General features: G+C 42.3%; 1 protein-coding gene across 5 annotated transcripts; it reads left to right on the top strand.

The window, feature by feature from the left end:
* Positions 1 to 1,706: 1,706 nt before the first annotated feature.
* On the top strand, positions 1,707 to 25,647 carry LOC130569969 (pecanex-like protein 3). 5 transcript variants are annotated; one of them, XM_057359980.1, is made up of 35 exons: positions 2,682 to 2,696; positions 3,126 to 3,623; positions 8,568 to 8,776; positions 8,981 to 9,080; positions 9,183 to 9,222; positions 9,358 to 9,441; positions 10,055 to 11,776; positions 12,119 to 12,418; positions 12,906 to 12,963; positions 13,411 to 13,558; positions 13,636 to 13,793; positions 13,900 to 14,053; positions 14,248 to 14,280; positions 14,367 to 14,538; positions 14,660 to 14,770; positions 15,523 to 15,614; positions 15,696 to 15,805; positions 15,884 to 15,989; positions 16,069 to 16,161; positions 16,248 to 16,398; positions 16,473 to 16,617; positions 16,906 to 17,083; positions 17,434 to 17,542; positions 18,237 to 18,366; positions 18,454 to 18,512; positions 18,601 to 18,816; positions 19,064 to 19,317; positions 19,806 to 20,036; positions 20,117 to 20,220; positions 20,473 to 20,620; positions 20,882 to 21,112; positions 21,681 to 21,955; positions 22,240 to 22,406; positions 22,528 to 22,916; positions 23,020 to 25,646. In XM_057359980.1, exons 2-35 carry the CDS (start codon positions 3,471 to 3,473, stop codon positions 23,173 to 23,175), a joined length of 6,786 nt encoding a protein of 2,261 aa, XP_057215963.1. In that variant the 5' UTR covers positions 2,682 to 2,696; positions 3,126 to 3,470; the 3' UTR covers positions 23,176 to 25,646. The 5 variants fall into 5 exon arrangements, with proteins under 5 accessions (XP_057215965.1, XP_057215962.1, XP_057215964.1 ...); XM_057359982.1 differs by having other exon boundaries at positions 1,707 to 3,623; positions 13,411 to 13,528; positions 23,020 to 25,647; XM_057359979.1 differs by having other exon boundaries at positions 1,707 to 3,623.
* The last annotated feature ends 82 nt before the right edge of the window (positions 25,648 to 25,729 follow it).

Raw genomic sequence — 25,729 nt, forward strand, 5'->3', positions numbered from 1 at the left:
CATAAAATGTATGCTATATTGCTATATTTCATAAAATGCCACAAAATCTGTGGCCCTCCTGGATCCATACCCCCCATCCCAATCCCCCCCCCCCCAACGGTTTATGTAATATTAAATGGACTGCATATATTTTCAAGGTTGAATTAGCAGGAGCTTCAGATTTTGACATGCAGATCTGTGCTCTGCAAGGATGAGACTAAACTAACATCAAGCCAACCGTGAGACATGTATAGATTAATAAAGAGAGGGAAAGAAAGTAGTGTTTTAGGAGAAAAAGACACAAAGCTTTGACGTGGTAAACATGGCAAGGTAAGTTACTGGTGCATTTGAATCTGTGATTTTACATCTCTGCTTCTGACTTCTTAAAAAAACAATCACAAAAAGAAAGATAAAGTGGGGGAAAACTATCAGCACATTTCTCCACCACATCCTTTCACGCTCTGAGCCCTGGATTTGAGATGTGATGAATAATTTACTACTTGGTTCCCCGTTTCCTCTAAAGTAGATAGAACTCGAAATGTCTGCCAGTGCAGGAGTCCTGCCAGAGGAAACGCATTAAGAGTACAAGTAAAAAAAACTTTCTGAAATGTCATTAATATGAAAGTGTTTGATAAGTAAGCATGAATGAAAACTTTCCTTCAGCCGGGAAGCTTTTTAATTTATGTTCTTTGTTCAAAAAAGAGTCGTCTGGAAGAGCAGACACAGTCCTAACAGACAGTGTGCAGTAAAGGGTAGATGTGTTGTGATAGCAGTGGAATGAGAATGAAGTATTAACAGAATAAACTGCAGAAGCGTGAGACTGCCATCTGCTGTCTACATCCAGCTGTTCGTCAACGTAGACTTTAAAATTGTAGGGTTGAAACTTATTGAATCATGGCCGATTTTATATGGGAGTCCCAAGGGAAATACAAACAGCGTTATCCGCTTCAGATTCAGACCTACCCAAGTGTGAATATAACAACATAAAGATGAACAGATTAATTTAACAAAACGCATAAAGAAATAATAAAGAATTAGCCTAGTAATACAATAAATGACTTAAAAAAATGAATAAATGGCTGAAAAATAACCAGGGATTTGCTATTTACGTGATTTATTATTTTATTTATATGTCCAGAATTAAAGCAATTAAAGCAAACCTTTATTGTATCGTGATGAATCAGTGGCCGTGCATTGAGTGACAGACGTCTCCTGCAGCCAATCGTATTTAAGTATCGCTGCACTTCCTAAGTGGGTGTTACCTGGTGTAGCCAATCGCGTTGCGTCATCAGTTCTCTTCCTGTAGGTGGGTGTTTGCTAAATAGATATAAATAACTAGATGCCGCATTAGCACCTGTTTCTATGGCCGCTATACGTAGGTCGTCCGTCATATTGGAACGGTGCGAGCCGGTCCGTTAACACTCAAAATCAAGCTGCCTGTGTATGATTATGAAAACATATTTATTGTTGTGTGAAATCAAACATGACATCTGCTACACTAACACATGACAACAACGAAAGGTTAATTTATACCGTTTTTCGGTAATTTAATCCCCGTGGTTTTAACAGCCATGGCAGCGCAGCGCAGTGTTTTTCTTTTTTTTGCCATAGCGCAGTGTTGGGGCATTCTAGTCAACTGTGAGTTACGTCAGTGGACCGTTCCAAGATGGCGGACACGTCTACGTGCCTGGAGCGCTTGAACGCGGCATCTAGTTATATATGTCTCTATGGTTTGCTACCTGTGTGAATGAACCGATTCGACACTGGAATTTAGCGAGCTCATATTCTGAGCTTTAATCGCCGGAGTTATCACACAGCGGGCCCGGACTTTAGAGGGAAATGGCTGCTGCGACCACGTAGATAAACTTTGCTTTTTGTGTGTGTTTTTGTGTTTTTATTCTCGTTGTAAGGAGGAAACGCTCCGTGCTATCGTTAGCATGTGCTAACTCGCATTCAGTTTCGCTCTTTTGCGGTTTCATGCTCCCGATTTTGATCAGGAATATACTCAAAGCCCACCGATATCAGATATTTAGGGTTGAATGAGGTTAATTGTGCATTAATGAGATTTTCGCAAGAGAATACTTATGCCAAAGTCAGAGAGATCTCACTGCTGTTTGTAGCATGCTAACTGTGTGGCTAGAGAGTGATTGTTGATAGAGAGCCCTGAGGTATGTTCGTTAAAAATAAGTCATGAAACTGTTAAAACACGATTAGGTTTAACATTTACATAGTTTCTGTTTGGTTTGCTGCTTGGCAGGTTGATGTAGGATGAAAATCATAGTTGTCTATAAGTCTATCTTGTTATCTTGTATGTCGGTGTGAGCGATGTTGATGTTTAACCACACGGTTTGTTTAACGTTACAGGTCTAAAAATACTGACACCCCTTTAACATTTTCCTTGATGTGCTGTTGGATAGTTTGCTGTACGTTTGCTTTCTTTGCTGTCTTAATTTAAATTGAATATAATGTCAGAGCTGCTCAAGGCTAGCTATCACATAAGTGCTAACTTTAGCTTAAGTTAATAGGAAGATTGCTCCAAAGCCAAATCCACTGAGACGTTTGTTCCTCTTTGCTTTTAAAAGTAATCTGTTGCTTACTGAAGGTGTTCGTTTTTTTCTCCTTTAGCTGTAGAAAGTGAGATGATCCGTTGACTCATAGGCCTGGAAGATATGGCTATAAATAGAAGTCTCCAGTTAATATATGAATCTTCAATCTTGGTCAGACACTCCAATCTTTTAATCACATATTAAGAATCAAATGTGTTCATATTAGCATATCTGTTGTTCAGAGAAAGGTTTACTTATTTGTTCAGAAAATCTAGGAAACCTTGATGTGAAATAAAATTCTCAGGACTCTGAAGCTGTATACTATTGAATCACAGAAGCATTAACACAATTTTTTCTGTATAGCCTATAGTATTGTGAAGAACTGATGCATATCTGTTGACATCTCTAAATCTAGATTATAGCCCCTAAAAAGTTATATGCCAGAAGTCTTCTGAATTGCATTTTAATACATACATCTCATGCTTCAGAAGCATTGACAAGTCACAGATATGTTAATAATGACCTTATTCAGAATATCCTGTTGGTCTTAAGCATGTCATCAGAACAGCTTGTTTATTTATGGAATTGTGTTTGTTTAAGGTGCTGGAAAGTTGTAAAGAAACTAAACCAGGCAGTTTTGATGATTCCTCAGGATGATTGTTTTCATGTAGCCTTTGGATCGCAGTTGTGCCAAAAACTCTCGATGAACCGTACTACAAACAGGGGTCTGCCGGAGAAACATGCGAATGATCAGTTGATATTGAAAGAACGCAGACCTGAAGTCTTTGTGGATTATCTCGCTCACTGCTAATTTTTGGGCAACCTTTCATTACAAGTCCAAGAAAGTCCATCCTGGGGGTTCCAATGGAAGAACCGCTCTAGAAACTTTGCCAAGGGAAGTTCAGAAACTCACAGGCCAGGATTGTCTCATTGAGAAACGACAAGATGGGCTCTCAGGCTCTTCAGATATTGCGGCAGGGAGTGTGGGCCTCTTTGACCGGAGGATGGTACGTGGATCCTCATCAGAGTACCTTCTCAAACTGCTTTCACCTCTACCTCTGGATATTCCTCTTGGCCTTCCCCTTTCTTCTGTATATGGTAAGTCTTTATTTACAGTATACTCTCATCAGTCTATGAGCATTTAATGTGCAGCATGTTCCTGGAAAATATCTTTTCAAAAGTGGATGTAATCCAAGCTAATGTGCAGTTTTAGCTTGTTACCAATGTTGAGTAATATTCCTGCTGATCTTCGGTTTTCCACTTTGTAAAAATTTTAAAACTTTGTCATACCTGATCAAGTTGCAGGGTCAAGTGGCATTTTACATAATTAGTTTCAATGAAGCGGTACAAAGATAACAACACATGTCAGAACAACAATTTGAAAAAGTTCATTTACTCATCCTGGAGTTGTTCCAAATCTGTATCAATTTCTTTGTTCTAATGAAAATGGAGAAAGTTATTTGGAAGAATGCTTGTAACCAAACAGTTCTTAGCCACCATTGACTACCATATAGGAACAATTACAATGGTAGTCAAAAGTGCCCCAGAACTGTTTGCTTTCCTACATTCTTTAAAACAACAAAGAAATTGATACAAATTTTGAGCAACTTAAGGGTGAGTAAGTGGTTTTTCTTTTTGGGTAAACTGTTCCTTTAAGTGATGCTTGTTTTGTCATCAGGTGACGTACCTTAAACAGATTTGTTATTATCATCATCATCTAGACATATGCCCGGTTAACCGAAAATATCTATCACGTGATTTATGCACAACTTGTGAGTGAAGTACGGTAAAATGCTGCTGCATCGGAAAGCCAAAGGGCGCTCTCGTGCAGAAACTCCAAATACACACTGCAGAAGAAGACCATAACACACGTAGTTCTAAGGAAATGCCTAAGGACATGTTTTTATCACTGATCCTCAATCCTCCTCAGGTATTTTCATGATAATAAAGTATATTTATAATGATCATGTTTGACGGGTGTTGCTTTTTTAAATGCATGTTATAAGCGACTCAAACTCGCACTGCTTTTAGATCGAGCAGCATTTCCTACTGATCCCAGAGACGTGCTTCACGGATAAGCTACGCATCAATAAAATAATCATTACCTTGCATTATCGCAGCCAGCTCGGTTTCAGCAGGATTTAGTGGTAACCGGGGTTAACCGGGCACATGTCTATCATCATCATATAGCTGTATGTTCAAACAAAACTCAAAATAAACAAATTGTCATATATATTATTTGTAGTGGTCATATGGCGTGAATACGTGTTTTTCTGTGTCTTTGGTGTGTTATAAGTTGCCCATGCATGTATTAGACACGTAAAGTTGCAAAAATTAAAGTGTCGGAACAAAAGATGCATTCTATCTAAAAGCGAATGCTCACCCAGACCTGCCTGAAACGCCTCGTGTAGTCACACACCCCCACAAATCTACGTCAGTTCGTGGTATGAGTTGACTAAGACCGCCCAAGTAAGGTGGGCGTACCTGTCAGTACAATTGGTTTGGAACCTGATGTTCCAAATATGGTAAGAGGCGTTAACTTTCCGTCACATGCTTACAGTATTCGACCAATCACTACGCACTGGTTAACTGGCCAATCATAGCACACCTCGCTTTTCAGAGTGATGAGCTTTGTAAAAAAAATCCACCCGTTTCAGAGAGGCGGGGCAAAGAGAAGGTACAAACATGCACGGTATGTGGAAAATACAGCGTTTTTGAACCTTAAGTCGTGTATACAGTAGTGATGGGAAGTTCGAGTCATTTTTGCGATTCAGATGTTTGAATCTCGTTCAGCAAAATGAACGAATCTTTTTTCGAGTCATTTCGTTCATCTGAGCAGAGTTAATTTAATGTTGCATGTTAATAGCCAAATTACCCTGTAATGTTTATTTATGCTAGTTTTGATCAGATATATAATAAGAAATAACTTGTATTGTAGTTATGGACATGAGTTATGAGAAACAGTCATTTAATTATTTCCTTACAGCTATATAAGCTCTGAAATCTGTACAAGAAACAAAAAGGATTATAGCTCAACTCTAGAGACTTATTTTGCCCATATATTCTGCATTTACAGAAAACATAAATGATAAGTTCACCTACCGAGTCCACGGGTCCGAGTTCGTTCTTTTGTCACGTGACAACCCCATAGGCCATTCTATGCACTGTGCCTGAAACAGAAATGATTAGTTCATCTACCGAGTCTTCGGGTTTGAGTCGTTCGTTCTTTTGTCACGTGATATGACAGATGCGTGTTTAATGTATTACATACAAAAATTACTTATTTCCTGACTTCCCTTACAAATTTTCATGCAGTTTTTAACTCTTGCTTTTGATGCATTTCTGTAAAGTTATGTATTTATAATTCATTAACAATTTTGGGTCACTCAGGTATGCAATAAGGTTTACAGGTTGTTGTTTTTTACAAAAGTCTCATGCAGTTAGCAAAGTATATAATAATAGGCTATTGAAATCATTTAAATGTGCAATTATTTGATAAGAGATCACTTGTGTAATATATGCATTAGACATAAACACTGATTTTACTAGTGTTGCTTATGTTTATATTTTGCCAGCATAGTTCTTATGCAAAATAGTTAGTTATTAAGATAAATAAAAAACGCATTCAGAAATGCACAAGAAACATTTATTAATATACTGACAGAAAAAAAGAACAGAACGGTACGTTTTAGAGAAGATGTTTATTGCACATATCTTTTGATTTATAATAATTCTTCCTATAATACAACATATAACACGTACATCATGCATTTGACTGATGATCCGGGAAGCTGTCACGTAACGTTAAAGACTCGGACTCGAAGACTCCGGTACAGGCTGCAGGTTTGCTTGCGGAGCTACCATTTGACAAAAGAACGAAAGGGCTCGGAGTCGGACCTGATGACTCGAGAGACGAACTAATCATTTCTCTTTCCGGTATAAGGACTCGGACCTGATGACTCGAGAGACGAACTTATCATTACTGTTTCTGGTACAATGTTGCACATGCGTGGTCAACACAAAATGAACGAATCTCTCGCTGAGACACTCGTTACTCCTGAGTCATGTTAAAGAATCGAATCGTTCATGAACGACCCATCACTAGTATACACTAGGGATGCAACTAGGGTTGGGCGATGTCTACCAAATTGGCATCGGACGATGCCTACCGTGAAACATCGTGATGGACGATGACATTGGGTGGCAGGGTTATATCAGTTTGCTGTATGGCCATCTGCCAAAACATTAAAAACAATTATATCAGGGCTCCAGACTGCCACCAAATCGCATTTTGCGACCAGTTTTCAAGACAGCGTACTTTTCAACAAGTATTTGCGCATGTACGACCTGCACATTTTTAATTTCTTCCAGTTGTTATTTCACGTGGAAAGACGAGTATATCTTGCGCCCACCGTTGTAGGCTGTGTGTGTGATTAGTCAACTGCGCGTGTCACTGATGTTTCCCGCTGCCATCGCGGACGCGCACAGTTCAGGACGTCATTGACAAGTTTACACACACACAGCATGAGCACGTTACTACGATTCACTGTTTGATTTCACTTTCTACGTCTGTCAAGTCTCGCACGCACAAGCATTTCGCAGCTTCCAAATTATACTCGACCACAAAAAAGGGTGAATGGACGAGCTCGACACATGCGCAGAATGTCATTACTGTGGACTCGGCTGTCAACATTTGTCGTGCTGTACGCGTACGGGATGTGCGGACGACCGCGGAACCTCCTGATGATGAAAATTACATCGTGCAGGGGAATCACGATGCCAGCCCAACATTGTGATGGCTTTCAGCCATCGGCGATGGACGATGTTATCATCTATCGGCCCAACCCTAGATGCAACAATATAGCTCACCCACGGTTCAATACGAACCTCGGTTTTTGGCCCACGGTTTTCGGTTCGATTCTGATGGCTTCGGCACATTAAAGTGTTTTTTTGATTGTTTTATCCTTATGTGACAGGAACAGTAAAAACTTGAAATTCTCTTTATTTTACTTGACTTATTTTATTATCTTTAAGCGAAAAACAACTTGTACAAATTCCTGGTGTATTTAATAAATGTAAAGATTTACACTGGCAGCTCACAGCAGTTTTTGGTTTACTGTTCACCATCATGCCAGTAAAATAAGCTTCTTAAAGAGGTTTTGCGCATCAGAGTATTTAAAATGACGTAATGCAAAACTTGCGATTGCTGTAATGGAAGTAAACGTGCGCTCAATGTGAAAGGCCAAAGATAATATATTAACAAGGTGCGCCATTGCAATAAATTGGAAGAAATGCTGTGCTAAATAGCTGCTTGGAGGCGCTCTTGCTATGACGTAAATAGCTGTCCGAAAGGCTGCCAAGTGGCATGACTTTCTTTAAACGCACTTTGGCGTGGTGCTGTAGACGCTCTTTCTGCATGTGCTGAGAGCAACGCGAACGTGCTGCTTTTGTATGCAGTGTAAAAATACATTCTTGTTGTTCACATTCACTTGTGCCAAATTTGGACATTATCACTTTAGTACAACGGGCATACAATAAAGCCAGCTCGCGTCTGTTCGTCAGCATTATACTCGACAACAGCACATTGCTTCTCGTGTTGCAGGCAGTCTCGCTTCATCGCCCGACTACCACTCGCTATTAGATATTGGGGATGCGTTTATCTATCTCAGCATACAGACAAACATGGACAGAGCCAGCTCACAGTGTAATTAAGCGCGTGGAAAAATTTAAACGCAAACCGGAAAACCACAATTCACTTACGCATATTGAACCGTGGAGGTCGTACCGAATGGTTCAATATTATATTGAGTATTGAGGCATCCCTAGTATACACATTGCATTACATCTAAAACAAACGATAATATTCGTTTTAGCCGTGTCATATGACCCCTTTAAGATGCTCTTATAATCTGGTAGATCTTGACAAACTGCATTATTGCAAAAGTCCATTGTGGTCACTGGTCTCCCTGTTTTCGGTTAGCCTTATAAATTAAATGAAGTGTTAAACTACACTGAAGTGATTCTCACAACTTTTTTTCTCAGGCCCTCCCTGCCAGTTTAGTAGTTGCTGGTGTGTATTGTGCTGTGATAGCAGCCTTTTTCACAGTCATAAAAGCAGTGAACTTCCGACTTCATGCCATGTTTGATTTGGGCGAGATTGTGGAGAAGAGGCAGGCCTCGTTCACCACAGACCCCCAGAGGGTTGAAGAAGGGGAAGAAGGCTCCGAAGCTCACGACGGAAGCCAGCACAGGTACGGGAACATTTCTATAGTCATTGCCACTTCTGTTTGTACTTATTTCTATGGCTCAAGTCCGGTTTGCAGAGAGCTACTTGTGTCTGACTGAGACAGACAGCCTTATGGGGTTTGTGATTGTGAACAGCTGTTGAGACTGTGTTGAGCAGTCATTCCACCGTAGTCAGTTTTTAGCTCACATCGGCATGCCTGTGCCCACAGGGACGTCGGCGTGGAAATGACTGTGTTCCGAAAGGTGAACTCCACCCCTCCTGTGCGCTGCAGTTCCCAGCACTCTCTGTTTGGCTTGAACCAGGTGTCGGTGAGGATATTGTGAACACCAAGCACCACGTGTCTTCAGCCATTATTCTCTTTGCTCTAGGAATTTCCTCTGATTCGTTTTCCTCTCTTTTCCTTTGCCCAGGAATTTTTACCACAGATGGAAGACCCTGGAGGCTTAAAGGGTACATTGTTTTGTCGTTGTATGTTATTGTAACTGTTGTAATCAAATACAGGTAGTTTCTATTGACAGGAACTTGAATGCTGCTTTTCTTCCTCAATGCTTTTCTGATGTTCTCTGGTCATTTTTCAAATTCCAGATATTAAAGAGCTCATGCAAGAGCAGGGCAGTAATAATATTATAGTGACCTCTGCACATAGAGACGTCCTTCGCCACAACACTAGTAAGAACACTTTTTCAGCTGCCTTAATTCTGGAAATATTTCCCCATTGGGAATTAAAACATTTTTTAATAAAGCTAAAAGCCATAAAATATTTTCACAGAAGTCATCTTCCTGAACGTGATGTCAAGAAAGTGTCAGGGCAACCTGCACAGTTTTTCTGTGTTCAAATATCTTTTTTTAACAAAGTTGATCAGATAAGTGTTTCCATGGGAACCGCAACTTTTGTGACTGTATTTCTCCCCAGGATTATGGGCAGTGTAGTTCTATACTGTGAGTTTAGATATTAAGGACCTTTTTCTGTTCAAATAAAGTTTGAAGTCGTGTTAATCACATTTACCATCACTTAATAATCCCGGAGAATTTTTTCATTTCACTGTTCTGCTCTGTATTAATTTATCTATTAAGTCTATAGTCTTGTAAAGGTTGGTGTGAGTTAACGGTTTCCACTAAATTGAACATGGGAGTACAAAAATGGATTGATAGCTGAATGGACTGATAACTAAATAAAAACCAATGGATTCATGTTTAAGTGTTATTTCGACTTAGGTATGCCACATATAGAAATCCCATTGCACATCGTAGTAAGTGAAGTAATTGCTTTCGGTCTTTGCAGGTGTGATGCCAGCCTGTCTGGCTGGGGATTACAAAGGACTAATTGGAGTTGGTGATGTAATGTCAGCAGGTTTTGCTAGCCTTCACCCAACAAACTGCCCCTCCATCCCGCCCTCCCCCTCAAGCCAAGAAGATGGAGATGAGAAAGAGGAAGTGGAGAATGGAGATGTGGAGCAGAGCCCTGATGGAGAACGGCTTGGTGGCTACTCTCCCCTCGGACCCTCAGCTGAGTCTGAGAGCCTGGGAGATGCTCCTCTAAGCCCCCTCATCAAGAGTTGCTTGAGTGAGGAACTAAGTGAGAACTTGCTGGGTTTGGGCCTCGACCCTGTCACTTTTGCCGCTGGTGCTGAGCATCCAGGCAGTCGCACAGGGGTGGCCCTGGCTGCCGGCTCCACCGATAGCTGCTTTAGTGTAGGTGGAGCAGCCACAGACAGAGAGACTTTGAGTACGGTAAGCAGCTACCGCAGCGAGAAAACAGACTCGACCCAGCTTGAGAGCCCCTCGATGGGCCAGGTGCACCAACGTGTGTCCAGTGCTCTTTCCGCAGCTTTGCCTCAGGGTAAAGGTCCTCTTCAGAAGCCAAGTGATGTGCTGCAAGGGGGCAGTGACACGGACGACCTTTCAGACAGCGTGTTGCTGCGCTCTCCCTCCAAAGAGCTCTTTTCTGGGCAGGTCCTGGACAGAACTCTGGTGGAAGGAGAAGACCTTCCCCATTTGCTTACGGACATTCCACACCCCACATTGCAGGACTCGTCACCATCTAGCAGCGGACCTTCCGAGACCTGTGATCTTGATGGTGGCATCCCCATACCCCCTCTTCCTCCGCCGCGTCAAGCTAGTTCTGTACCTTCAGGGTTGGGGCTGGGCTTGGTTTGCTCAGAGCCTGCTTTGACTGTCTCCGCCCCATCCTACCTCCTAGCAGAGCCACCATCGCTGCAAGCACAGCAGCAGGTGGTGCGTCCTAAAGATCTGAAGCTGTTACGTGCAGGGGGCAGTGTGGGGCACCGTCCTGGCCGCAGGAAAGCTCCCCGCAAACGAGGCACTGCTGCCAGTAGCAGTTTCGACTGTGGTTCCTATCGCAGGCACAACAACCGTAGCCAACACAGAGATTACATCCCTGTACGCAGTCGGCTGGGAGCCAAAACCTACAGCGAAAGCTTGTTTGAGGACTCCACTGATGAAGACGATGGTAGCGACATGAGTGCCGGCTCTAGCCTGGGGTCCCAACGGCGCTTCAGCTCTGACGATGAAGACGAGGATGAAGATGATGATTCAAGCTCCTCTACCTCCTGCTACTCCCCTGATCTGGCCAATGCTGGCATTGCTTCTCAACCTGGCCCAGTCCCTCAGCTACCTAGCCCTGGGGAAGGGGAGGAGCCTGATATTTTAGGCCCCTCCCATTCTCGCAGTGCTCAGCGCTCATCCAGCACAGCCAGTGCCAAGACTCATGCCAGAGTGCTCAGCATGGATGGGGCTGGTGGAGGTTCCAACAACACAGGGACCCTTGCTTCTACACTGCTACCTTTACCGCCTTCCTCAACTCTTGTCCCACGTCCACTCACCATCTCCAAATCAGACCTGGAGGCTCGGACGGTACACTCAGAGGTCTTCTCTAGGGTCCACCACAGACTGGACAGGCTAGACTCTCTTGGTGGCTCATGGGCTGGGAATCAGACAGGCTGGAGAGCAGGAGATCTGCTGGAAGAGGGGGCAGTAGGAGGAGGTAAAAAACACACAGATTAGTCACTATTTAACTACTTTTTACTTGAATAGTCAAGAGATTTGCTGAAGCCAAGAACTGAATAGACTACAATAATATCTCAAGAGTAATTGGTGACCTGTGATGTTTTTTAAAAAGGATTACAATGTTTAGTTTCTGGTGACTTTTTCTATCCTATTGCCAAATCTTTTTTTTTCTTAACTACATGTTGTTTTTAAATGTTATTTGTGTATTTTATGTAGGTGTCAGTTTTATAATTCTGCTACTTTACTTATTCATTTTTGCTTAAGGGATTTATTTTAGTCCTTTTCTCTAAAACTGTTTTTGTTGCTGTCGCTCATCCAGCCCCAGAGGAGGGCAACAAACGTGACTCTGTGAGCAGCGTAAAGAGGACACAGGCCATTCGGAGGCGACATAATGCCGGTAGTAACCCCACCCCGCCCCCTTCCGCCATGGGGTCACCTCCTAGTCTTCAGGACCTTCAAAGAGTCCGCACTTCTTCTCACTCCCGAACACGAACGCTCCCCTCCGCCCTGCACTTTGCCGCATCCTCTCTGCTACTTCTGCCCCGCAGTGGCGTTCATGAGGCCTCCACCTTTGATGACACCTCAGAGGGAGCTGTGCATTACTTTTATGACGAAAGTGGTAAAGAGTCAACAATCTATACTATCTTACATGCTTGCTATGCTAACTTGTTCTTAAAGGAGCAGTTCACCCAAAAATGAAAACTCTATCACTGTATACATTTCGTTGTTCTGATGAACACAGAGAAAGATATTTGGAAGAATGCTTGTAACCAAACAGTTCTGGCATCATTGACTACCATAGTAGAAAAAAATTCTTTGTAAATTTTTCAGTTCTGTTGAACACAAAATAAGATATTTTAAGCACAGTTTTGGGCACTTTGGACTACCATTGTCATTTTCCCTACCATGGCAGTTAATGGTGACCAAGAACTGTTTGGTTACAAGCATTCTTCCAAATATCTTTCTCTGTGTTCATCAGAACAGAGACGATTGTACAAATTTGGAACAACTCGAGGGCGAGTAAATGATGACAGAATTATTATTTTGGGGTGAACTGTCCGTTTAAAGTTTAGTTGGGTTTGACAAATTGAAATTGTCTCTTTCAGGAGTAAAGAGATCTTATACTTTTGCACCCTCAGGTGGAGGATATGAGGACCCAATGCAGTAAGTTTTAAAACTGATACCTGTGACTATTGAAATGCTGAACTATTTTAATGGTAATTAAAATATTGTCAGTATATTGAGGTTCTGTTCTGGGTAAGATTTTAAAATATTAGAAAAATTGTGCTAAGGCTTTTAGGGAAACCCATTTTGGGAACAAGAAGAATTTTTTATAGACATGAGAAGTAAACTACATTTGTACAAGTTTTATGACCTATATTTTGCAGTCTGTTGTGCTTGTAGGCTATTAAAAGCACTTGAATTAGAATTAAATGGCATAAGCAAACATCTCTAGGGATTTGCAGGAATATAGTGTGCAGGATTTTTTAAAGAATAATAAATTATGTAAATTTATATTAACCAGAATATTTAAATCCTAAATCAGGAAATGATTATGTTGAGCAGTCTCTGGCTCTTTTTTTTTTACCTTTCTTATTGACTTTCTTATTGGCTTAGGGAGCGTGAGCGACAGTCACAGTCGTCTAGCTTCACCTCCAATGATGTCCAGGAGGTAGCGCCGGTGCTGTCCGTGCTTCAACCCAGACCGGTGGTCCTCCAAGGCATGCAGGTCCGCAGAGTACCTCTGGATATGCCAGAGGTGAAGCTCTACTTTTTCTTTGTTAATAAACTCTCTTTTTCAATTCCAGTTTTTGTTAACATCTGCTCTTTTTGCAGTTTGACCTAGATCACGAGTCCCCACATGAATCCCAAGAGAACACGCTGATGATTGAGGAGAAGGCCAAACCTAAACAGTATTACAGATTTTGGGTGCTGCCGGGGAAGTGGCTTCGGGTTCGCTATGATAGGTTAGCGTTGCTAGCCTTACTAGACAGGTGAGATGCCTTCAAACTCCCGTGAATGTATAGAATGTCACATGGCAGGTTATGAGCCTGATTCACTGTGGCATGTTTTCTATTGTAACCCGTGTGACTGCTGCAGGAATCGGCGCGTCGGGGAGAACGTGTTTGCCGTGGTGTTGGCCAGCTTAGTGGCATTCCTTGGCTTCCTGCTGCTTCTCCGAGGCTTCTTTAGGGACATCTGGGTCTTCCAGTTCTGTCTGGTCATTGCCAGCTGTCAGTACTCTTTGCTGAAGGTCAGTGTGAGAATAAATATGCAAAAAATAAACCAGTTCAACTGATTCTGAATGTATAGTGTGTATTTGCTGGATAATGTTACAGACAAGTGTAAGGCTGTATGTATTAATATTGATTGTTGTGGTGCTTACATTCCATTCCATTACAGACATTATTGTTTTTGTAATGTTCCTTATATAATTGTATTTTATAGAGTGTGCAGCCTGATGCAGCTTCTCCAATGCATGTGAGTATTACAGATGTGTGTCAGCCATCACTTTGCTTATTTAGTCAAAACCGAGTCGATCTGAAAGTTTATGATCTCTGTTACAGGGCCACAACTGGATCATCGTGTATAGCAGACCAATGTATTTCTGCTTGTGTTGTGTGTTGATCTGGCTGTTTGACCTGGTGGGTCACTGGGACAGTCTGCAGCCTTTCACCCTGTATGGGGTCACCCTCTTTTCTGCTCACTTCCTGCTCTACGCTAGAGACATTCTTACAGGTGTGTTCACTCTCTCAAAGCCAGTGTTGTTAGAAAAGCTCAGTGATTTATAATATAATTAAATTGTTGATGTTAATGTCAATTACTTAATGATGGGAATGTTTGTCATTTTGCTCCACAGTGTTCACCCTCTGCTTTCCAATCATCTTCCTATTCGGGCTTCTACCTCAGGTCAACACTTTTCTTATGTGTTTGCTGGAACAGGTGGACATGCACATTTTTGGTGGAACTGGTGAGCCATCTCTACGTATTATTCATGTACTGTGACTGTGATGTTCCTTTAGCTCTACTCATAGAGCGACTACCCAGCTATTTCCTGTACGGCTGCTGTCATCCAAAGTTTAATTATAGTACAAAGACATACTTAAAGTGGAAGTTCACCCAAAAATCAACTTCTGTGACTTTTATACTCACCCACATGACGTTAAACATGTTTAGAGAACTTCCGGCGTCTTCGGAGCACAAATAAAGATATTTAGGTGACATCCGAGAGCTAAGAAGACGACGACGAAGAAGTGCTCTCGTCCAAGAAGACGAAGAAGTGCTCTCGTCCAAGAAGAAGACGAAGAAGTGCTCTCGTGAATGCGCGCCATACACTGACAATACAGAGGAGAATATATCGATCAAAGTCGGTATTTTGGTTTGTTTTTCGCACAAAGCATTATAGTCGCTTCAAAGAAATTCAACTGAGCCACTATGCGCGGATGAACCAATTTAACAATCTTTAGTACTTTTCTGCACCTTGGCATAAACTGACACAATGATGTCTATGAGGTGGCCTGGAAAGCTCTCGGATGTCACCTAAATATCTTTATTTGTGCTCCGAAGACGCCGGCAGTTCTCTAAACATGTTTAATGTCATGTGGGTGAGTAAAAAAATCACACAAAGTTGATTTTTGGATGAACTATCCCTTTAAAACTAGACCTTTTGGTTGAATGTCTTGTCAAATATATCAACTTTGTGTGTGTATATGTGTGTTTCAGCCACCACAAGCCCCCTGTCATCAGTCTACGGTCTCATTCGCAGTGTGTTGGTGGCAGCTCTGGTTTATGGATTTTCCCTTGGTGCAATTTATGTAAGTGTGTTGTTGTTTGTCTCTGACTGTGAAACTTTGTTTAGCACGGCTCATTGTGTATGTGTCTGCATTTGTGTGTAGGCTCCATGGGGAGAGGCGCATGTGCCTGTGCTCTTCTCTGTGTTCTGCGGACTCCTCCTAGCATTGTCGTATCATCTAAGCAGGCAGAGCAGCGACCCCACCATCCTCTGGTCAGCATCACCCTTATTACTTCTACATAAAGCTTCCCAGCAATGTTGCTGAATCTAACGTCAACGTTGCTCTGACAGGTCTCTGGTTCGATCCAAGTTTTTCCCAGAGCTGGAGAGCCGGACGCCAGAAGAGCCCCCACTAGAGATTAAAGACCCTCTTCCAGAGAAACTGCGCAACTCTGTGGTAAAAAGCACTCTTCAGTTGTGTGTATTTTTTTGCTATGTTTTGGTGTATTTTAAATATTCGTTCACCGTATCTGCAGAAAGAGACGCTTCATTCCGACCTAGTCATGTGTCCTCTTATGGCTATCATCACCTTTGCCATCAGTGCCAGTACTGTCTTCATTGCTCTGCAGGTCAGTTAGGATCCGGTGTGCAATTCTCACTATGTGAATGATTCAGAAATTGTCGTTTACTAAAGCATTGCTTTGATGGTTCTCAGCCTGCTCTCAGTTTTGTCCTCTACATCTTGGCTGGGGTGGTGGGCTTCTTCACGCACTACCTCCTGCCACAACTCCGCAAACAGCTGCCGTGGTTCTGCTTGGCCCACCCTGTGCTGCGCTCTCGAGAGTACAGCCAGTTTGAGGTTCGAGGTGAGTAGGCAAACCCACACGCGTGGAAATAAAGCTTGATTGAACGACTTGAGTTTGACTGACCTCTGTCTCAGATGCCGCTCAGCTGATGTGGTTTGAGAAGCTGTACGCCTGGCTGCAGTGCGTGGAGAAGTATTTCATTTACCCGGCTGTAGTGCTTAACTCCCTGACCACCGAAGCTCACACTGTCAGCCAAAACCCGGATAAACCTGGCGCCTAGTAAGAACATTCACATCAGTTAAATCCTCAAGATTTTTTAGAAGAAATCTCTGTGTGCATATAGTTCCCACAGTCATGGAAAATATCAGGGAATTTTCAAGTAATGTTTTTCCAAGCTGAGTTGGAAGGATTATGAAAATAAATATAAACTCTGATATTTCTGTATTATTTGTGCTTTTTTGTTTTAGTTCTGCCTTGCTTTAAAAGTTTTCAGTTAGTGTAATAGATTGTAATAGGTCTCAGCTTGATCAGGATGAGTTATTTATTGCTCTTTTCCTCTTCCTTCAGTGGCCGTGCTCTGTTCATCTCAGTGGCTGGAATGAAGCTGCTTCGTTCGTCATTTTGTGTCCCGTCTCAGCAGTACGTCACCCTGTGCTTCACCGCGCTCTTCTTCCAATTCGACTACCCTCACTTTTCACAGACCTTTCTCCTCGACTACTACTGCATGTCCATCCTCTTCAGCAAGGTTTGAGAATCACAACTCTGATACATTCAAAAAAGTTGTATTCAATGGTGGCATTTTAGTTGTTTATACTGCGTTTATATTATTTGAATTTAAAGGGACAGTTCACCCAAAAATGACAAATCTGTCATCATTTATTCACCCTCATGTCATTCCAAATCTGTATGACTTTCTATCTTCTGTGGAACACATAAGAAAATATTTTGAAGAATGTTGGAGTTATATACAGGTTTTGATTGACATGCGGGTGAATAAATAATGACAGAATTTTTATTTTTAAATGAACTATCCCTTTAAATTGCATTTGTAGCTATAACTATTGTTCCTCTTATTTCTCCTGTGTCTGAGAGCAGCTGTGGGATCTGCTGTATAAGCTTCGCTTCGTGTTGACCTACATTGCACCTTGGCAAATCACGTGGGGTTCTGCGTTCCACGCCTTCGCTCAGCCATTCGCTGTTCCTCGTATCCTTACTCGCGTTATTCTCAAGCTGGTCTAAATGCTGAAGTTTACTTTATTTTTAATATATCCCTTAAGAAATTCTTTTATAGCACAGCATTGCACTGCACTAAGCTACAGTTCACTCGATGTTCCTCTACTCCCTTTGGTGGTGTTCACACTAGGTTTGATCAATTGTGATTTCACCCCCCAGGTCTCCTTTCACATTACAGTATTGTAATATTTATGACAACAGTTAGTGAGTTCTTGCGGCGGCTGTTTACCAGTGCAGCGAAGTATTGTCTCAAAAAAGTGTGAAGCAAACAACGGTTTCCATTTTTAAACTTGTCGAGATGGTTTTACTTCCAAACCTCAACATGCACAAAAGCATTCAGTCTGCACAGATGCACTGCAAGATATGCACGCAAGAAAGGGACGAGTGTCCATGAATATGAATTATACCACAATGGGCAAATTATTTGGTTTATGCAAATTAGGTCTGATTGCTGTCATACCAATCGCAAACTCTTCTAGGGTTCATGTGTACGGTACCAGACCCGTTTCTGTAAAGACCCCGCTGTGGTTACATAGAAGCAATTTCTTCACTTAGCAAGTACATGAAACAGACCAAAAGCATTTGCACATTTTGGGGGGTGATATGTTCAAATGTGACCTGCTCTTTAAAGGTCAGTTGTTCCCTTAACTCTGTTCTGCTCTCAGATTCGGCCATGCTGTTCATGCAAGCAGTCTTTTCAGCCCTGTTTTCCACTCCTCTCAACCCTGTGCTGGGCAGTGCGGTCTTTGTCACCTCCTACACCCGCCCTGTGAAGTTCTGGGAGAGAGACTACAAGTAAGGTTTCAACAGATGTCGGCTGCATTGTTTTGCCAGTTCAGACTTGAGAACAGATTTGAACGTGATTTCTGTTTTTTCTTTTAGCACTAAGCGAGTGGATCACTCTAATACACGTCTGGCCACACAGCTTGACCGTAACCCTGGTATGTGATCTTCACAGTATCTGCATAATACAAACTGTTGCCAGTTCGTCTGATTGTGTCCTGTAATTTTTCTCTCTCTCTTGAATAGGTGCTGATGACAATAACTTGAACTCTATCTTCTATGAACACCTGACGCGCTCCCTGCAGCACTCCCTGTGCGGGGACCTTCTGCTGGGCCGCTGGGGGAACTACAGCACAGGAGACTGTTTCATCTTGGCCTCAGACTACCTCAATGCTCTCGTACACATCATCGAGATCGGCAACGGCCTCGTCACGTTCCAGCTCAGAGGCCTGGAGTTCAGGGGTAAGTCTGCGAGAGTTTTTCTGCTGTATGACGTTTTAATGCCAAGCCTATAGATTTGCTGCAAGAAGCATGCATTACAGGATATTGAAATAAAAGTCCCCCACAAAAGTCAAAAATTTACAGTGATCATCATAGTTGTTTTAGAGGGATATGTTTGAAATTGTTTGTATGATTAAACACTCGGCAACCATTCAACGAAGGTTGAATATTTTTGAATATGAATGTGAAAACAAATGTGTGTTTTCAGGAACGTACTGTCAGCAGAGGGAGGTGGAGGCCATCACTGAAGGGGTGGAGGAAGATGAGGGCTGTTGCTGCTGTGAGCCAGGTCATCTTCCACACATGCTGTCCTTCAACGCTGCTTTTGGCCAGCGCTGGCTCGCCTGGGAGGTCGCCGCAACTAAATATGTGCTGGAGGGCTACAGCATCAGCGACAACAACGCAGCCTCCATGCTTCAAGTCTTTGACCTACGCAAGATTCTCATCACATACTACGTCAAGGTAAATTCCTCTCCTTAAAATTCCTTTCCACCCAAAAATGTGCTCACCCTCAAGTTGTTCCTAACCTGTATATATTTCTTTGTTCAGTTGAACACAAAAAATTTTTGGGAGAATGTTAGCAACTGACATTTCTGGGACGTCATTGACTACCATAGTAGAAAAGATTATTGTATCTTTTGTTTTGTTGAACACAAAATGAAATATTTAGAAATATTGTGTGTAATTCAATTTTCATTTTTGGGTGGAGTATACCATTAAAGGAATAGTTCACCCAAAAATGGTCCCCACTGACTTGACCATAGTCATTTTTATTTCTACTGTGATAAGTCAATGGGACCATTTTTTGGGTGAACTATTCCTTTAAAACATCTTTCAAGTTTGCAGCTACTTGTATGACATTTAAACATTTGACAGATGCCTGTGAACTTGTTGCTAATGCCATGCTCTACCAATTGAGCTTCAGAACAGCATTTGTCTTTTCACCACAGAGTATCATCTACTACGTCAGTCGCTCGCCCAAACTGGAAGAGTGGTTGGCCAACGAGTCAGTGCAGGAAGTTTTACAGCCCTGTCTCAACCCAGCCTACGTGGATAGTGACCCCACCTTCAACCTGAATATAGATGAAGACTACGACCACCGTGCTTCCGGCATCACCCCCTCTTCCTTCTGCCTTGTGTATCTAGAGTGGATCAAATACTGTAACAGTCGCAGACAAACGGTATGATTCTGTTCTAACTGTTCAGTGTTTGTAGTGTCATAGTAAACAAGGGTAAATGTTGCTGTGTTTTTCTGCTGAAGCCGGTCGAGAGTGAGAAAGATTCCCCTCTGGTCACACTTTGTTTTGGATTATGCATTTTGGGCCGTCGAGCTCTGGGAACCGCCTCCCACAGTATGTCTGCAAGGTAAGAGAATAAACAACTCAAAGAATCTGTGACATCAGTATTATAGTTTTTGATGATTGCATCCACATTTTGTCCAATCAAATGCTTTCTAGAATGGAAGCATCCTCCTTCCCCTTAACTGTAAACAACACCTGCCTCTGAATAGAAATAAGCCCACCTCAACTTCCTGTTTCAGCACAGTAATAAAAATACACAATTGTTGTAAAATTGGCTTTCTATACTGATCTCCGGTAATATTACTGTCTCTCTCAGTTTGGAGCCGTTTCTCTACGGCCTTCACGCACTGTTCAAGGGCGACTTTCGCATCACCTCTCCCAGAGACGAGTGGGTTTTTGCAGACATGGACCTGCTGAATCGGGTGGTAGCTCCAGGCGTACGAATGTCGCTCAAACTGCACCAGGTACAGCTAAACCATTTTGACACTCCTGTAAAATAAAATGAAATGCTCTAAAATGTATTTTTCTTTTAAAAATCCTTGCGGAGAGCCTAATGATGCAGGCAAACGATAATTGATTCTGATTGGACCATTGCAGCAGCATTGCAAGTCAATTATTTGTGTATTTTGACCGCTAAACACCAGTATTAACTGTTGTCTGTGTTTTGTTTCACAGATCACTGTGGTATCTTGATGCCTTTCATATCTGTTATCTCTCCTCTGCAGGATCATTTCACATCTCCTGATGAGTATGAGGACCCAGTGGTGCTGTATGATGCCATCACGGCTAATGAGGAGAAGATGCTCATCTCTCATGAGGGTGACCCCGTGTGGCGCAGCGCCATCCTGGCAAACATGCCGTCTCTGCTGGCTCTTCGCCACGTCATGGACGACGGCAGTGATGAATACAAGATCATCATGCTGAACAAACGCTTCCTCAGCTTCAGAGTTATCAAGGTGCTTTGCTGCCGCAGCCTGTGTACACACACACCAGGTTACAGCCTATCTTAACAGCCTCTGACGTGTTCAGTCGCATAACAAAGCAACACAACAGCTGCTCTTGGTTTTACCTTTTGTCTTTTGACTGTCAACACGAAGTGTGAACTATATATTGTAGCTAATGGTAGCTTTAGTAATACATACTGTAGAGCAGTGGTTCTCAAACTTTTTTGTTGTAAGGCCCCGTTTGCTTTGCTCCCCCCTCCCAAATAAAGACTTATAATCTTAAATTTAAAATTGTAATTAAACCATTATCATTTTCAGTTATACAATGCTGAAACATCAATTATTTTGGTTTGTGAGTGTTTGATTGCATAAAATGTATGATTTATAATGACATTTCTATATTTCATAAAATGCCATAAAATCTGTGCCCCCCTGGATCCACCTTGGCCCCCCGGGGCCCCCAGTTTAAGAACCACTGTTGTAGAGATTTGAAAACATGTAAATATGTTTATAAGAAAAGCTGTTAAAAGGTGAATTGTAATCTCCTAACTGTAACTAGTCTCTCTGCTGCTATGTTCAGGTGAACAGAGAATGTGTGCGCGGGCTCTGGGCCGGGCAGCAGCAGGAGCTGGTCTTCCTGAGGAACCGAAACCCTGAGCGTGGCAGCATCCAGAATGCCAAGCAAGCCTTGAGGAACATGATTAACTCATCCTGTGATCAGCCTATTGGATACCCCATCTACGTATCCCCCCTCACCACCTCCTATGCCGGGGCTCATGCTCAGCTGCGCACAGTTTGGGGAGGACCCATCAGCCCCCACAACATTTACACCTGGTTCATCAGCAGCTGGGACAGGTCAGACCATTTATTTATAAGTTACTAATAAGTGATGCATTAAAACAGGAGCTTAAACTACAGTAAAACTAGTAAACTACTGTATTAAAACAACGTCTGCCCTAAATGTTAATTTGTATAAGTTTAGTATTTTTTCAGTATTTTTCTGACATACATTATCTATATTATTTAATGTTAATACAAATCATAGCACTAGTCAATCATGATTTCTATATTTTGTAAACCATGGTAAATAGTAGCATCATTTTATGTATAATATCATATATACCTTTTGCTCTCTTCAGACTTCAGAAGGGTTGTGGTGCTGGTTGTAACAGTGGGGGTAATATTGAAGACTCAGACTGTGGTGGTGGGTCTACGTCCATCAGTAACAACCCTGCAGTGCATCTTCCCCAGAGCACAGCTCCCAGCTTCCCTCCGCCCCACCCTACCACTGTACAACCTTCAATAGGTAATACACCCGCTGCTTTATTACTCCAATATCTTGAGTGAAATTCAACATACAGTCAATAAATCCATAATCTGTGTAATCTTTGAGCGTCACACTCTTCCTTTTTTTTTTCTTTCGCTAGGGACTGACAACCCCGTTGGACCTTCCTGGCCTTTGTATCCCCAGACCCTCCCACTTACCCTGCTCAGCCAATCAGAAGGCAGGATGGATGCAGGACTAGTTAGCTCCTTACACCGCACCACATCCATCCATGGGCTTTTGGGGCAAAACCTGTCTAGCTCCCAACTGTCTTTCAGCGGTTCAGTGGCTCTACCACTTGCAGATCGCTTTTGCCCCAGTAGTCTGCAGGAGAACCCCAGCCACAGAGCATCTCAGAGGGGTCTGGGTCAGGGCAGCGGGCTGCCCTATGAGGCCCTGTACAGCAAATGGAGTCTGTCCGGGAGGAAGGGATTTAACGGACATGCTGCAATGGAAGTGGATGGTTCGGCATCTCAGAGCATACGCACACAGGTTTGTCTTTATGTAATATTTATGTAAGCGATCTAGTCCCAAAAAGAGACGTCTGTTCGTTTTTGGTCTTACTAACTGTATGTTTGTATTTCTTTCTTGCAAGTCTTCACATCCACCCCTCCCTGTCCTGCCCTCTGACGTCAGCCCAACACTGGATCCAACAGGAGCTGTACCTTCAGAGACCACGCCTCTTACGCCAGACCAGCCCAGTTCACGAGACGAGTCGACAGAACTGCCTTTACTTGAGCACCTCCGCTGAGCCTGCACAGGGACTAACCCGCACAGCTGGAGCAGTACAGCCGGGATCACACTGCTTGCGTTTGATCCAAGCCATTCTGGAGTTTCCCAGTACTGAATCAAGCTGACCTTCTTATCCCATCTTAAGATCAAAGCATCTTCGGATCTCAAGTATTCTCACCTGGTAAGGTGTTGTTGGACTGCGCTTCCCTTAAGCTTCTATGGCTACTGTTTGGTCGGCAGACTCAAAGTAGCCAGCCAGTGCAATGTAAAGGGATTTTATGTTTTGGTAAATGGAGGGTCGGGTCTTAAAATGAATCCAAAACTGTGACCCGTACACCCACCAGCAGTATCAAAAAGGGAACTCTCTTTCTCTCTGTAGCAGCCTTTAATTTACCCTATATTTTTTCTTTCCTGTGAGGCAGCACGTTGAGTCCATGTTGCTAAACATCCACAGTGCTAAAGCTTAGCATCAGCTGTTGCGCAGAGGTTTCTTTTTTGTTTTTCTCAGATCAAAGCCCAGAACTTTTTTTCCGCTGGCCTTTCAGGAGATCCGCCCTCACCTAGCATCCTGATCATAGCTCACACATATGATCCAGTGTTCAGCATCGACGGTTCCTCTGCACGATCTCGCTCGTAAACATCACAATCACAGTTTTTCAGCGAGCTTCAGGGATATGACTTGAATACCAATAACACACTGATTTTGAGGGAGAATTGGGACAGCGCAGAAACGGAAGACCACAGATTTGTCATCAAACGTACCTTCAAGGGGAGATTTTTTTTTCTTTTGCAAGGGTTAAGTTTTTATTTCTTCATACGTGACACAAAATCAAAGATGACCTTCCTCTCTGCTAACATCTGCTCCCCACCAAATGTGCTCTGAATGCTGGCTGTTGGGCGCTTGCTGCGGGCGTCTGCATTTTATCTCCCTCTACTGCAATACTACTGCTACTGCACCCCTCCCCACTACTAATAGAACTAACAAAACTACTGCTCCTTTGACTTCGAAACTCCAGCGTTTTAGTTGGAAAAACATGTTGGGGGAACAACAACAATGTACCAATTCTAAAGACAAAGATGGCGTATTTATTTGATTGCAGATCTCAAATGAAGATTAAGGGCGTGGCTTGTTTTGATGATTTATCGTGTGTTGGATGACTCTCTTGTTTTGGATTCACCCAGTGAGACTATTCTCGTCTTGTGTGTGTGTTTAATACAACTGGAAAGTTAGATGTCATTCGTGTGTCATATCTGCTGTTCTTGAATGGGCAGAAGAAGCTTGGACTGCCTGCTGTGGAAAGCATGGCATTTACTGCCTCTATAACAACAAACATATCAAATCCGTGCAGTCAACAGTGTGAGCCTGACATGTCTGGAATAGCTACGGTGTGTCTTTATAAAGGAGCTTGAATTTCCCATGAGCTGTCTCAAGTGATTTCAGATTCAAGGCTATTAGGTTCTTCATGTTTGCTTGTTTTGAGTGAGTTTGTAGGGGGGCCGCCATGGGGAAATGGTGCCGTACAATTAGAAATGCAGTGTCCTGGTTATAGAGAAAGGATTCAGGAATTTGAGCTCCTTTGCTATTGATTTAATGTTGTTTGATGTTATATTTGGTCAGACCCATTGTACATTTTTTTTCTACCCAGTATGTGTAAAGACACATGTTTGTGTTTTCGTGTGTCTGATAAAAGTGTCTACTGCTTCATATATTGCCAGAATAGGCTGTTCTCACTGAATGCTCACTTATTCATGCTCATTTAAACCACCAAACATTATAACACAAGTATACAGATGTCTTTATGCCCATCACATACAGGTGAACACTAGAAAGGTGTCTGTTCTCATTCACCACACTTGCACCCTATAGGCCAGCTCAGATCTGTCATACCTATTGAACGCTTGGCATGTCACGGTTGGGCAGGAGAGGATCAAACTCTTGTTCTCTCTCCCCAACAGGACCGTTTTTCTGGGTTTCCCTACTTTTTACTTTCATAAGTAAAATTTCATAGCGCAGTTTCCAAAGCAACAGGGAGTTCTCTTACTGGGAGAAAGCACAAGTTACTGGATAGTCTTGGGTGTCGGTGATAAAAGGGATCTAACCAATCTCTGCCATATATGTACAGCATGTTTTGTATATAAATATATTTAAAAATTATATATATATATATAAATCTATTTTATTATTATTGGATTTCTGGTTATTTTTCAATGAACGTCACTACTTTGAGTCTTAGGGGAGCCGTGCTTCAGTGTATGTGTGCTCTCGGACAGCTCTGATTTTCTATCGGCATTGAATCATGAGGCTTGGGGAATGAATCAGTTAATAATGCTTTTGCACAACTATTGTAAAATAGGACACCATCTTGTATTTTTTATTTTAGTTTAACGGGGGTCGTTTTATTTAAAAACTGTTATTCAATATTCAAAGATATGTACAGTTTTTTTATGTGATTATTTTTGCCCCTCCTATTTAAATTAAAGCTTTTTTGTGTCTGTTTGCAGTTATTTTGAATGTCGTCTTTTGTGTACAGATTCTTCTTCAAAATCACAGAACCTGTATATAAGTTTAATAT

Source organism: Triplophysa rosa, linkage group LG19 (genome assembly GCF_024868665.1).
Source record: "Triplophysa rosa linkage group LG19, Trosa_1v2, whole genome shotgun sequence".
Lineage (NCBI taxonomy): Eukaryota > Metazoa > Chordata > Actinopteri > Cypriniformes > Nemacheilidae > Triplophysa > Triplophysa rosa.

Coding starts and splice junctions, on each gene's coding strand:
- LOC130569969 (XM_057359979.1), top strand. CDS start 3,471: ATGGGCTCTCAGGCTCTTCAGATATTGCGGCAGGGAGTGTGGGCCTCT. Junction 11,777..12,118: donor AGAGGGGGCAGTAGGAGGAG/GTAAAAAACACA, acceptor TCGCTCATCCAG/CCCCAGAGGAGGGCAACAAA. Junction 14,054..14,247: donor GTCAGTACTCTTTGCTGAAG/GTCAGTGTGAGA, acceptor TGTATTTTATAG/AGTGTGCAGCCTGATGCAGC.